A 14,750-nucleotide genomic window follows, 5' to 3' on the forward strand; every position below is an offset into this window, starting at 1 on the left:
GTTGGTGGCGCATAGGTGATGTAAGGAATGGTTAATATTTCTTACAGCGCCTTTGTCTATGGGCGGTGCTGACCACTTAGCATCAGGTGGCCCAAATGCTCGTCCGCCAACCAACGCCATAAAAAAAAATGTTTACAGTTCAATTTATATAAAGGTCACTCACGTGTAATAGCAAGCTAGTCAGTTAATAATCACGTTGGTGTTGCAATTATAATAATATGTTATATTTTATAATATTTGCTACTAAAAATAACTGCTAAAAATATATCATTCTTAATTTAAATAACTTATTAAATAATTTATGAGAAAGTAGTTTCCTTGTAATCGTAAGTCACTTGTGTGAGTCCTTCATAATTTCCTGATACAAATCTGTTAATATTGCGTTTATTTATTTAAAAATTAAGCACTATATAAAGGCTGTAATTCTTCGACAGTCATCAGTTGTTTCATACGCAGCAATCAAACAATACAACATGTTCTCCAAGGTAAGCGGCGGTCGCTATACGAATTAGCTTTGTTTGTTTTTTCTGTTATAAATTTTATGTAATTTTTTTGATTTAATTATTATTTTTTAATTTTCAGGTAGCAATTTTCGCTCTGCTTGTCGCAGTAGCCCACAGCAGCGCCGTCCACGGTGGCGACTACAACAGCTTCTCCTATGGAGTTTCTGACCCTCACACCGGTGATGTGAAGAGCCAGCACGAAACCCGTGTCGGTGACAACGTGGTCGGCCAGTACTCTCTCTTGGAGTCCGACGGCACCCGCCGCACCGTCGACTACGCCGCTGACGCGCACTCCGGTTTCAACGCCGTCGTCCGCAAGGACCCGGCCTTCATCGCCCACGCTTCTCCCGCCGTCTACGCCGCTCCCATCGCCCATGCCGCTCGCGCTGTCTACTCCGCTCCCATCGCCACCTCCTACGCCGCTCCCGCAGTGGTCTCTTCTCCCTTGGCGTACGCTGCCCGCGTCGCTCCCGTAGCCTACGGCTCCTATGCCTCTCCCCTCGCCTACAACGCGTACGCCGCCGCTCCTCTTGCCCACGGCTACGCCTACGGTGCTCACGGAGCTATCGCTGCTCCTCTTGCCCACGGCTACGGTTACGCCAGATACTGAAAAGTTAGATATTATTACGGAACTAATTAAAAAGCTGTGATTTATTATAAATGCAAATAAACCTTTACGAAAACTGATAATTATTTTTCATTTAATATATTCGAAAATTGGAACGGTTTTGAAATAATTAGGAATGAGTATTTTTAAAAAGGACTTCATTTCAAAATATTACATTAGACATTTAGAAATATTGTGTAATTTGTAAAGAGCATGAGACGAATTTTTATAAGGATTTAAAATGTAGTCTTTAGATTACCACTGGCCTAAAAGTTAAAATGTATTTGTTACCTAATTGTTTATCTTGAGATTTATACAAATGTCAATGTCTGTTTTTTAGCACAGATAGAAAGTAGCGATTATGAAGTTTCGAAATTGGACTTCAATACATAGTAGGTATTTATTTGTTTGAAGTCTATTAGAGAAAACAAAAAAAACTTTAAATATTAAAACATATTCTTGGAATTTTATTAATCTACTTATTAAAGTAGATTAATAAAATAATATACTACATATTTATATAGCTAATAACCTAGGTTATAAGAGAATAGGTACTACAATAAATAATTTGAGTGACCACTTAGGACTTCTAACTTTGTACTTCACAAGATCAAGCTCAACCTATCAACCTGGTGATAAGACGCCATCGAAATTGACGCTAACAAAAGTCTGCCAGCCGCTCTCAAGGAAGCCTTCTGGGTATGAGCAAGACGTTAATCTATCAGGACGTTAAACACGACCAGGCAGAGTGTAGATATGAATCAACAACAATACTTTGCTCTCCAAGTTGTGAGAACTGTGGAAATACAGCACCTCGAGTCTGATAGACTAAACTAACTGGCTGTCAAAAAGACAGGCGACACTATTAGGCATAGTTTATAGTTTTTTTTTTTTATGAAATGGGTAAATGAACCAGTAAATGGTCTACCTAATGGTAAGTGGTCACCACCGCCCATAGACATTGACGCCGTAAGAAATTTTAATCGCTTTACATCTCCAATGCGCCAACAATCTTACGGACTAAATTATTATATCTCACGTTCTTATTACACTGGCTCACTCACCACTCAAGCCTGAACATTACAATACAAAGTGTTGCTGTTTGGCGGTAGAATATATGACGAGTGGGTGGAACCTTCACAGGCGGGCACTGATTTTGATACCATATAAAAATGATTAAAATTTTTTTTTATAGGATTGAGTATAAAATATAGGAGGAACCTATGTAACACGCCAGTAAAAACTACTACAACCTAATAAATACATGCATATGCATCTGTGTGTAAATTGAATTCATGATCATTAATATTATAAGCATACTTTATACTAGAGGGTCCTTTGATCTCTATTCTCGTAATTGCTATAATTTTATTTAATAATTTTAAGATATATATAGAATATCCACCGATATAAATATGTTGTTCAAGTTGCCATAAAACTCATTAAAATTTGTAATTAATAATCGTTTGAAATAATCTTAACAGATAACAATCTTCGTAACTTTGCAAATATATTATTATGAAACTAGGCGCACGTCGTATTACTCTAATTAACAAATGATTTAATTTAACGCGTATTTTTTAATGATTGCATTGTTATTTTGATAAATGTTTTTTTTTAATTAAATGAATTTGAACATTATATATTCGTATAGGTTTAATTTATTTTTTAATACAGATAAGATTAAGATCATATTTTAGATATAATTTTCATTGCAAATGAATTCTATGTGTATAAGAATATTGCGTAAATATGGAATATTTTTATAATTTCGTCGTACAATGCATTTTAATCATTTATAATTCATCTCGTGCTCGGCGGTGAAGGAAAACATCGTGAGGAAACCTGCATGTGTCTAATTTCAACGAAATTCTGCCACGTGTGTATTCCGCCAACCCGCATTGGAGCAGCGTGGTGAAATATGCTCTAAACCTTCTCCTCAAAGGGAGAGGAGGCCTTTAGCCCAGCAGTGGGAAAATTTACAGGCTGCTAATGCTAATGATAATCACGTCATTAACTACTGTGATGTCAACTTGTCTGATCTGTGATGATGAAAATGTCTTTTGAACGAGGTCGAGCCTTCCCGAGAAGCTAAAAATATTAATGTCATTGACATTTTCGATCCTAGATTTTTTATTAAAATATGACTTCACTGAAAGTACTTTACTGTCGTAACGCAAAGTATTACGTAAATGTTTTCTATATATTATAAAAGTTATAGTATTAAAGTTGTAGTAGAATAATATAATTTTAAATGACCAGTAAATAAATTCTATTATATCTATCTCGTCTAGTATATTATGTTAATTTAATTAGATATTAAGATTTATATTTAACAATAATTTAATTATATTATATGGTTATAGTGTTATGAGTCACGTGCTATAAATTGGTCAAGGGTATCCATAGCTATTGTAGGAAATTTATACCAAACTTTCCACTGTCAGCGCCATCTATGGGATGGGATCTAAGATTCTGTATCCCTTTTTAAATATACATACCAGGGCGAGAGCGACAGTTCTCGTCCTTGAAACGGCAAGACAGCAATACAGACAATTATTGTTAGGCAGTGGAACAATAATTGATGGTGGATAGTGGTAGTCCGGGATCCTACCTACAGGGTACCACCGAATAATATGTCAATTATGTATATAAATATACAATGTCGTGGCAACGGCTATATTTATATGTTATTTCAAAATATAAGGTATATAACTGTCGCCTTAGTTATCTTTTTAAATTCAACAAGTAGAAATAATAACTTTTATAACTACATATTATATTTACGGAAATACTCAGGAGCAACGTTTAAAGCCTATTTTTTATCTATAGTAATATTTCCTTTGTGTCTATTTTACTTTAAAACATTTTACTTTTTTTAATTCCAATTCAGTAACTTGGTTCCACTAGATTGTTTTATGGAGGCGTGTAATGTCAATGACCTTAGTAGATGATAGAAAACTATCTATATACTTCACCGTCCCTATTTAGTGCTAAAAACATTTAGTTAGCTAAGTGTCAATAGCGTCAAGGTGAGTGGATACCGAGTTCCTTTTCATATTATCATAATTGCATAATTTCCTCAAGTCTGGCACTGGTTTTGATACAAAGTTGAACGTGTGAATTTATCTACAGGGCGCCTGCAGCTGCAGGAACTTGAAGTTTAATTTGATACGTTTTAGTATTACTATTTTCTTAAATTTAAATTATATATGCTTTAAATAAAAATAGATAGATACTTGTAAAAAGTTTTTATTTCATCACAGCAAGTTCATCATTCATCATTCATAACCATCGTCAAAATAATTAATTAGATAGGTACATAAATTAATTGCTATATCAATGCTTAGTAGTGTCCGAGACCATGGGCGCCGTATGCGACAGCACCGTGACCCAAGGCACCGTATCCATGGGCGAGAGCAGCGCCGTATCCATGGGCGAGGGGAGCGGCGTATCCATGGGCGAGAGGACCAGCGATAGCTCCATGAGCCAGGGGAGCGGCAATGACGCCATGAGCCAAGGGAGCGGCGACGCCTCCATGAGCTACTGAGGTAGAGGATGCGGAGTAAGATACGGCGGGAGCAGCAGCGTACGCGACGGGAGCAGCGTGGCTAGCGTATGCGAGAGGTGCAGCGTGAGCCAAGGGAGCGGCAACAACGGGAGCGGCATGGGCCAGAGGAGCGGCAACAACAGCAGGTGCGACGTGGCCGATGAGGGCAGGGTCTTTGCGTACAATGGCGTTGAATCCAGAGTGAGCATCAGCAGCGTAGTCGACGGTACGGCGGCTGCCGTCGGACTCCAAGAGAGAGTACTGGCCGACAACGTTGTCACCGACACGGGTTTCGTGCTGGCTCTTCACATCACCGGTGTGAGGGTCGGAAACTCCATAGGAGAAGCTGGTGTAGTCGGCACCATGGATAGCGCTGCCTTGTGCAGCGGCTACCAAGAAAGCGAGAACAACGAACTGGAAACAATAAAAATTATCGTTAGAAAACATTTTTAAATATACGAACACGTTTGCAATACATATTAATTTAAAGGGCCAATGCCCTATCGATTAGAATTTGTATTAAATGCTAGGTTCGATTATTACCTTAGCTGCCATTTCGAAACGTTTGTGTTTGTTGCACAGTAAACTGAGAATGATAAGTCCCGACCACAGAAGGGCTTTTATACAAGTCCTGTACAATCATTCGGCGCTATTAATAGGAAATAAATGACAGGTATGCCTTCTAGGTCACACGAAGTGAATGTTTTTCAGAGTTCAATTTCGTTAGCAAACAATTATTGAGTACGCGGAACTTAATCGGGCAGTTCGCTTGCCGGACAACGCTGGCGGTTACAAGTACCTTAACAATTCAACGTATTATGTTTAAAGGAAACTAATCCATATTAACGTCATTGACCGTAACAATGTCCGTTTCTAAACCATTGACCTTCACTCCTAGATAAGTTTATTATATGTGTAAAGTAAATTAAGGTTATAATCGAATATTATATACAAGACAATAGATTCCTCGAAATAAAAGAATTAGTCGGAAATAGATGGTTTTATTATGTACAATATTTACATAGTTTTTAATATATGGCGGTATAAAAATATGATTATGAATTTAGTCTTGTACTTTATCCTTGAAGCATATCGTCGTTATTTAGTAGAAGCGTCCGTAGGGGTAAGAGTAGGCCAAGGCACCGAATCTGCCGTATGGGTAGGCAGCAGGGTATCCATATGCGGAACTGTAGGCATAGGGCAGAGAGGCGAACAGAGCAGGGTCCTTCCTCACAACAGCGTTGAAGCCTTCAGCACCAGCAGCGTAGTCCACGGTGCGGCGAGTTCCATCGGATTCCAATAGAGAGTACTGTCCCTGCACATTGTCTCCAGCGCGGCTCTCCACCTGACTCTTGAAGTCACCAGTGTAAGGATCGGCTACACCGTACGAGAAGCTTGAATGGTCGGCACTGACAGCTGCCACCAGAGCGAAAAGGACAACGAACTGGAACAATAAAAAATAAATTTAACATTGCAGTTTTTAGCTACTAACGGATTAAAAATAAATTATACAGAGGAATGAGTTTCTAAGACTCATTTTAGTATAAATTGAGGTTTGAGAGTTTCTAAGACTCATTTTAGTATAAATTGAGGTTTGAGAGTTTCTAAGACTCATTTTAGTATAAATTGAGGTTTAATAATTAAATATTACCTTCGCAACCATGTTGTATGATGAGTGTTGTGACTACGTTGATGAGTCCTGAGATTGTGATGCTATGATGTTATTTTCATTGGCTTTATATATCCAGATCTTGATCCAGTTCTACTTTAACTTGTTATTTAAAAAGAAATTCAGGAAACGTCTAAAAGTCAAGATCATACGACGACGGACGACGCACCCAATGAAATGTCTCAGGTTGATGTTATCGATGTATTTTTACGAAGCTTTCGATCCTGCCTTACTTGATTACTACCAGATTGACCTTGAACATACGCGCTTGATATAAGTGTACATCGTATATACGAGAATTTAAATGTCAACAAACAATGCTGACTTCCACACCCTTTTATGTACTGATATCAGTTATCACTAAAATAAGTCTCAAATATGTTGTATCTAAATATGTTTTATTGTTTTTTTTTTAAAAAAAGGAAGTCGGGTAAGTGCATTGGTAAGTGCAGTGGCAGAACATGAATCTTAAGCAAAGGTTGCGAGTTCAAATCTGGACAAATGACACTGAGATTAAATGGCTTTTTTTCATCAATCTCGTATCGAGCAATGAAAAGAAACGTTGTGAAGAAATCTCACATGTCGAATAAAAAACTGTCACTTGTGTATCTATTGGACCAGTGTGGTGGAATTTGGTATAAACCTTCTCCTCGATAGGAGGGAACTTGTCTAGGCTAACCCACGATTTTCAGTTAAGATTCGAATCACAGGTCATCTCGGCTTTAGTTAAGTGTTTGCTAAATGTATTAGCTTATACCATATATTTAAAATAAGAACTAGAACAAAAACATTAGCTACTAAATAACTTAATTCTCAGGCGTGACTTTTGAATTTTTTTAACTTGTATACAGACTATTTTTTTTACAATTGTAATATTTTTTTTTTTCACGACAAAACACATAATTTACTTTAGATGAAAATTTTTTTTAAGACAATCAATTTGTAGAATTTACTCATATTTTAATGTGTAAGTATATATTTTAAAATCGATAAAAAAATTAAAAAAAATAAAACATACCATTTGCATACGTTTATTTTCAATATCAAATAACAAACAAAATTTAATAAATATGATAGCGTTAATAAATATACAGTTGTCATTCGATACAATCGTAAGTAATAATTCAATTTATTTTGCTATTATCACATTCAACCAGTTTAAACCAGTTTGACTATTTGTTAACTGCGAATATATTAAATAACATTCTCGTTATGGTAATACTGGTATCGAAAATGGTCTACTAAAAATAAAAGTATTCCTTCCGCTAGGTTTCAGCTTGTGTCACGTGTAATATCTCGATCAAAGGGAGATGACAAAAAACCGATAAGGCGATGGCTCGTGCCGAAGCTTACAACCACTACTCGGTTCGATAAACACATTAAAACGTGTTCGATGGCAAGCTACAAGAATGATATAGTTTATCCGCAGCTGATATCCATTGCGCGGTAACCGCTTAGGAAATAAATGCAAATTAAATTGAAATTAAAATCGATTCCGGGTCAATTTACTGCTGTGCTCGATATTCTAACTGTTTAGATCCAAGGATTGTGGCCATTGTGGAAGGAGGGGTGAATGACCGAGGTCCTAATGTTGGTGACGGGAGCGACTGTTACGCTCTGGGTCGGTACGTTTTCGGGCCAGCCCTGTGTGCTGTAGGAAGCGGTGCTCGCTGTGTTGTATTGCATTTCAGGGGCCTTGCTTGGGGAGCGAGTGGTCTCCTCTTGTACGTTGTACATCCTGTTCGATTCCTGGGTGGCTGGTCTGCCCTGATTGTTCACAGTCGCCAAGAATCCGGTGTGGTCATTGGCACTGTAGTCAACAGTCCTCTTAATACCATCAGGTTGGACCAGGGAGTACTGTCCGATGACGATATCTCCACGTCTGCTCTCATGCTGACTCTTAACATCTCCAGTATTGGCATCGTTGACCTCATATGCAAAACTGTAATTGGGTTCAGGGTAATGTCCGAAGAATAACGGCGCAGGCGCACGATGCAAGACCATGCATTGAGCAGCCATAACCACGACACAAAGAAGAACGACCTGGAATAACAATATTTATTTTATCCTTCACAAGTAGGTACATATTTATTGAAGTATTATACAGTATTTTATTACAAGAGAGATCTTTACGACCGAAGAAGCAATCTGATGTTGTATACGATGGCTTAAATTTAAAACACGGGTAACAAATAAGTAGGAACTCTCATTATAAATTTTGCAGATAAAGGGTCTATTATTTTGTTGATATTTATTAAGTCTGAGTGTATATGTGTTTAATCAAAAATAGCCTTTATAAAAAAAGTACATAAGGTCGAAATAAGTATTTAATATACATCTTATTCTATATTGTTAAGAGTGAAAGGGTTAACCTTTATGGATATAAGTATTTTTTTTTTATAACGAAGTAAAAATAGCTTTTATTATGCCAAAATTTATATTACTGGATCATAAAAAATGTTTTATGCAGTGCGAATATTCTCAGAGGATAAATATTCTTTTTATAATTTAGTTGACTTCAATAAATTATAAAATAGACATAAACTTTAACTGATGACATTTGCAAACAATGGTCGATTTTTGAGAGCCTGCAATTAAGCAAGTGTCTGAGTGACCCAGTGTAATTCAGACCCACTTAATATCATCATCACTTTTGCCAGTCGTCCTCCTTATTGGACGTAATAAAGACAAGTGTAACTTTTATATGGAAAAAATATTTCGTTTTTGAAATTCGATGTAACCCTTAATCGGAGAGAAGACCTCTTTGGTAGCTATCTTTATTTAGTAAAAACAATTCAAAGAATAAGCATTAGCATTAGCAGCCCGTAAATGTCCCACTGCTAGGATAAAGGCCTCCTCTCCCTTTGAGGAGAAGGTTCGGAGCATATTCCACCACGCTGCTCCAATGCGGGTTGGCCGAATACACATGTGGCAGAATTTAGTTGAAATTAGACACATGCAGGTTTCCTCGCGATGTTTTCCTTCACCGCCAAGCACGAGATGAATTATAAACACAAATTAAGCACATGAAATTTCAGTGGTGCCTGCCTGGGTTTGAACCCGAAATCATCGGTTAAGATGCAAGCGTTCTAACCACTGGGCTATCTCGGCTCAAAGAATAAGAAAGAATTCTATATCATTTCCTACAGTTGAAAAATCTAAAGATAATATATTTAAATATAATTGATCTCACCTGGTGCATCATGTTGAACAGTCGGTTGCGTTGACGTTTGTTGATTCTAATGCTGATGTCAAGTGTGAATACAATCTGAATAACCCGCAATTTATATATGAAGAAATGAAAAATAACACCACATTTCGTAATGAGGATTATATGTCAGAAGGAAGTGGAGCGTTAGATATTCGGAGTCTAGATACTGGTAATCCAATAGTCTAGCTTTATTATCGTTACCGATGTTTCATTTAATTTTATTTTTGTGACTTCTGGTGTTATTACGGATTGGTAACATATTTGGAGAATAAATTAAAAGTAAAATAAAATAAATAATAATTTCGTGTAGGGTTTGTTAAGGAATTCCTTACTCAGATGCCAATGAGGTACGTAATCAGATCATGATTACTATAAAAATGCATTGTCATTGAACTATCTGTCACTAAACCAACATATAAATTTCAACTACATAAATTCAATCAAACATTGCAAGTTGATTGAAAGCTTTTACATGTGTTTGATTCTCTAATCAAACAGAATAGAGTTAGTATGTAATTATTGGCCTGGAAAAAAAAACCTAGACCGAACCTAACCGACATCTTTTTTTTGTTAAGAAAAAATATCATTTTTATTTTTACCAATGATATATCTATTTTTTGCCAGCCAATGGATATATCTATTTTTTAATTTCATATATGAAGGCAATCTGCCAAATGGACCACCTAATTATATATCACTGCCATATAGACATTGGCATTGTCAGAAATATTAACCATCTCTTAAATTGCCAATAAAGAGATTAGGTTGGCAAATAGAACAGCTAGTGACCCGGTAACTATCGAAGTAGACTTGCACAAATACAAGCAAAAAGAATCTCACATTGTTAATAATTACTTTGAAGTTATATATTGCGTAAGTTACAATATTAAATACTAGTGATTCGCCCTGCCTTTGCACGAGTCCACCTTATTAAAATAAAAAACGTTACGCTATAAATATAATAATGATACCCGATAGCGCTCAGGAATAATGTAGCTATTTTTACTGTATAACAAAAAAGAAGCTTCAGTTATCTGTTAATAATTATAACGATCTTTTATACTTACTAAACTTCAATGCTAATTATAATCTACTCGTAAGAAAAGATACAATCATCTTAAAGATAAAAACACAAACTACCGGATGTTTTCAGAGCATAAAGATTCGTGCCGAGTATGATGCAAGACCTTATGCAACTCTTAATGATGCCACTGAACTTGGTATTCAAAATAACTTGACCGTGGCAATGAACTTGATTACTGCAACGATGCCTCCAGCGATTAACAAAAATCTGACCTCTAACAGTATCGGATCATCTCGTTTAATCGTTCAATGCAAAATAAATTTTAAGCTATTGCAATAAGTCGTATGTTTGCTTGTAGTCTGTGTGAAAGTGAAGCTGCTCTTTGTAAGCGTGTTCACGGTTATAGTCAAAAGATGATAGCGTTTAATAGAATAACATTGGAATTCGCCTAATATTTTTATTTGTGTACATTCAAGGCGTGTAATTATTATGTGTCAAAAGACAATTGTTTTTATGGTATATGCGGTCGGACGAATTTTCCACCTGACGGTAAGTTGTCGCAACAGTCCAATATATTGGCGCTGTAAGATATATTGACCACATATTACATCGGCAATGTTAACAACTTTGGAAACTACGATGTTATTTTCCTTCTTTCTGTATTTACACTGGCTCACTCACCCTTCAGACTTCAGACAAAGTCCTACCAAGTAAGCAGAGGTGAAACTAATTTTTCGATCGTAAGATACTTTTGACATAAAAAAAAAACTTTCTAGTGCTCCGCTTCATGAGTCGTGCAATAGTGTTGGCGTTATATAATCATATAACTGTAACAAATAAGCATCTAGCTTTTGGACCAATATCTACTTATGACATGACACACACACACACACACACACACATAACACATGTTTAAGAGATCTTATATTTTTAACCGTATAATTTAATTGTATGGTCTCATTATAGTTCTTTTAACTTGTACCACACAACATTTTTAAGTATCAGTATAATTATACATCACATTTGTTTCACGGCACATGATGTATTCTTTAATTAAAATTGATAAGTATTATTACACTCATTCTCATTATTATAACATCACTTTGAATTATGACTACGACTGCGATTAGACGCGGAAGACTTGAAGCTGACAGCGCTTGAAGATTTTTTTTTATGCTTTTGTAAACGTATGCAGTAAAACGAATGAGATGCTTTTACAACAAAAAGCCGCTTTGATAATACTCCAGCAATTTTAATCTACACTGTAATATAAAGACGGAAGAACTCGCTTTAAGTTCAGCGAAAATATTTAACTAGTTAGATTTATGAGTGGATTTTAACACTAATATTAATTAGAGAAAACAATAAATGATACTTTGGTCAGTCTTTGACGCATATCATTAACATTTAAGTATTTTTTACTTTTGTAATGTTAGGATGTAAAAAGATTCTATGCATATCGAAGTTGAAGTAATAATCTGTAGTGATGTTCCTTTACTTTTTAAAGTATTTTGAGTTTGCTCTTATAGTTCAAGCGTCTTCCAATATAATTGTATAGGTGTGGCCGCAGCTGCAGTGTCGCGTCGCAATCGCTTTCCCTTTTCCGTGGTCAGCGTGTTTAATTCTTAATATCAAGGTCGTTTAATAACGATAATAAGATAAACTTACTGAAGTAGCAGAAACGCATACGGATAAATATCGGTTTTTGTTTGAGTATATTTTTGTAGCACTTATTGTAAAAGTAGTATATTGCATATTAGTATGGCGTTTATGTATCATAAGTGGTAACGTTCAAGCTATATATATATAAAATCTGTACGTTTTTAACTGATCTCCTACTAAACAATTCGACTGATTTCGATGTAATATTTTGGAATTAGTTTTTGGGTTTTGGGACATGTGTTTGGGTCCCAGGATGGCTCTGATTGGGCCCAGTAGGTGGCGCTGCGATTGGGAAGATTCTGGAGTGTGAACGGACTGATGACCATGGTAGGTCTTTATGCAAGCCCTATGTACATATGCCCTATAAACATCACTTATTCTATCGCTAAGTATCAGTACTAGTTAGTATTACTATGTTCCGGTTTAAAGGTTGATGGAACCAGTGTAAATGCAGGCACAATTATGTCTGTCATGTCTTTTGGCGGCAGACGGAGATGTAATGATCACCTACCATCAAGTGGCTTTTATTGCCAGTCTTTTGCTCTACTGTTATAAATTTAGAAAAAAGTAATTCAAGATAATAGAAAGCTACAACAATTGTACGAACAAACAACATGTCTGTGTGCGATTTGTTTGTTTGTACTGTGAATAAAAATTATTCTTTGCATTTTTTCGTTTTGATATAGAGAGTAATATTCTGTATATAGAGCGTAATTAAGTAATGTTAACTCTCTTAACTTGCATATTGTTTGAATATATATCTATACTAGCTGTTGCCTGCTGCTTTGCTCGCGGGGAAATTGAATATATACGTATCTACTCATTTTTAATTAGTATGACAAAAAAAAGTTTCACGGTTCTAACTTACATACAAACTTTCAACCCTTATTTCACCCCCTTAGGGATAGAATTTACAAAATTCCTTCCTTAGTGGGTGTCTAATCAATAAAACGATCCTACTCACCAAAATTCATGGCCCTAACTTTAATAGTTTACGCCTGGCGATGATGAATCAGTCAGTCAGGACATGTCATTTTTTAATTATAGATTAATATTATAAATTTGAAAGTAACTCTGTCTGTCTGTTACACTTTAGGAGCTAAACCACTGAACTGAATATGTCGACATTTGGTATTTAACAAGCTCGAACCCCAAGGAATGACATAGGTTGACTTTTGTACATAAAACCTATGACCCCATGCTAAACACGTGGGCAAAGCCACGGTCGAGAAGTAATATTTTATAATTGCTATCCACGTAACAAACATCTTGTTAAGTTAAACATAATTTGCTGCACGGGAGTTGTATGTTCACCGAGAAAGTCCTTTGATATCTGTGCATATAGATCCTCATAATTGCTACTCGGCTTCTGGCAGAAGATACATAACCAATCAACACACTGCCAAACAATCGCGTAGATAGTAGATAGAATGTTATGTGATTTGTTTAATATGTGAGGTGAGATGGTCGACGTGAGTCTTAGCTGATTGCCAGTTCAGATCCAGACAAGCGTTACTGAGTTTTCTCGGTGACTTTAACGTAGTTCTGGGACCGAACCGGTTATTTTTAATTTATTGGCTATTGGTCTGAAATGTATACCAAACATTTCAAAAGCTTATTTCCGTATTAATTATCTATCAGATCGATCAAAACCAATAGCAAACTTCTCTTTGATATATAATGTGTGAATTTGAAATTCATAGCAAAATTAGGAACAATTTCTCTATTCATACACCCGCAAAGCTCGTGTCATGACATTTGAACAGTTGTTTATATATATTAAGATGAGTATTGTTTTCAATTGAATAAATGTATTTTATTTAATTAGGTTGCAAGAATTTGTAAATTAGCTTCACATATATTAGGAAATTTTGTACATATCGTCGTTGCGCCTGCAAAAGTCGGTATGTGTTTTTTTTATATTTTTAGATTGTTATGCCGTTTTAATCGTTATTTCAATTCGCACGCACTGTAAAAACAGTTTTGTGATAATTTCAATAATTTTAAAGTTTTAAAACAGCTATGTGACGTTCATACATAGAAAGCTACATAAATTGAAATAACGTTTAAAACGGTATAACAATCTAGAAAATGAGAAAAAAACACATTCACGACTTTTGCAGGCGCAACGACGGTATATAAAACTACAATTCATATGATGCATTTTTATACAGAATGAATAGTCACGAAATTCATCAATCTGTCAATCAAAGAATATATTCATAGAAGCTTAGCGAGCACTTTTCGATCGTCATTTAACAAGATTTTAATGTCAATCATACATGTAGTCAATCTTAATGCAATATTAATAATATCGTATAATTTCGACGTTAATGTTTATACGTTTTGTTCTTCAGAATAATTTCCGGCTTATATATAGATAATGAGATTCAAATACAAGTAGACGTTATTCTGAATAAATATTAAGAACATAAATAATATTCTTAAATTTAAAATACAAAACGAGCGAAGAACAAAAATAGCGTGTCGTTATTTATTGAATTACAAATGAAAAATTGTGCTT

General features: G+C 35.6%; 4 protein-coding genes across 4 annotated transcripts; 1 reads left to right on the forward strand and 3 right to left on the reverse strand.

Moving 5' to 3' along the window:
* The first annotated feature begins 439 nt into the window (after positions 1-439).
* Positions 440-1,113, forward strand: LOC125077368 (larval/pupal rigid cuticle protein 66-like). The gene is made up of 2 exons (XM_047689294.1): positions 440-485; positions 583-1,113. The coding sequence occupies exons 1-2, from the start codon at positions 474-476 to the stop codon at positions 1,111-1,113; spliced, it is 543 nt and encodes a 180-aa protein (XP_047545250.1). The 5' UTR covers positions 440-473.
* A 3,233-nt stretch (positions 1,114-4,346) lies between these two features.
* Positions 4,347-5,275, reverse strand: LOC125077363 (cuticle protein 7-like). Its single transcript, XM_047689287.1, has 2 exons — positions 5,204-5,275; positions 4,347-5,074 (listed from the first exon to the last, which is right to left on the reverse strand). The coding sequence occupies exons 1-2, from the start codon at positions 5,213-5,215 to the stop codon at positions 4,457-4,459; spliced, it is 630 nt and encodes a 209-aa protein (XP_047545243.1). The 5' UTR covers positions 5,216-5,275; the 3' UTR covers positions 4,347-4,456.
* A 377-nt stretch (positions 5,276-5,652) lies between these two features.
* Positions 5,653-6,380, reverse strand: LOC125077369 (larval/pupal rigid cuticle protein 66-like). The gene is made up of 2 exons (XM_047689295.1): positions 6,312-6,380; positions 5,653-6,104 (listed from the first exon to the last, which is right to left on the reverse strand). The coding sequence occupies exons 1-2, from the start codon at positions 6,321-6,323 to the stop codon at positions 5,763-5,765; spliced, it is 354 nt and encodes a 117-aa protein (XP_047545251.1). The 5' UTR covers positions 6,324-6,380; the 3' UTR covers positions 5,653-5,762.
* A 1,025-nt stretch (positions 6,381-7,405) lies between these two features.
* On the reverse strand, positions 7,406-9,572 carry LOC125077133 (cuticle protein 16.8-like). The gene is made up of 2 exons (XM_047688948.1): positions 9,523-9,572; positions 7,406-8,372 (listed from the first exon to the last, which is right to left on the reverse strand). The coding sequence occupies exons 1-2, from the start codon at positions 9,532-9,534 to the stop codon at positions 7,863-7,865; spliced, it is 522 nt and encodes a 173-aa protein (XP_047544904.1). The 5' UTR covers positions 9,535-9,572; the 3' UTR covers positions 7,406-7,862.
* Between the last annotated feature and the right edge of the window lie 5,178 nt (positions 9,573-14,750).

This window comes from Vanessa atalanta, chromosome 3, assembly GCF_905147765.1.
Source record: "Vanessa atalanta chromosome 3, ilVanAtal1.2, whole genome shotgun sequence".
Lineage (NCBI taxonomy): Eukaryota > Metazoa > Arthropoda > Insecta > Lepidoptera > Nymphalidae > Vanessa > Vanessa atalanta.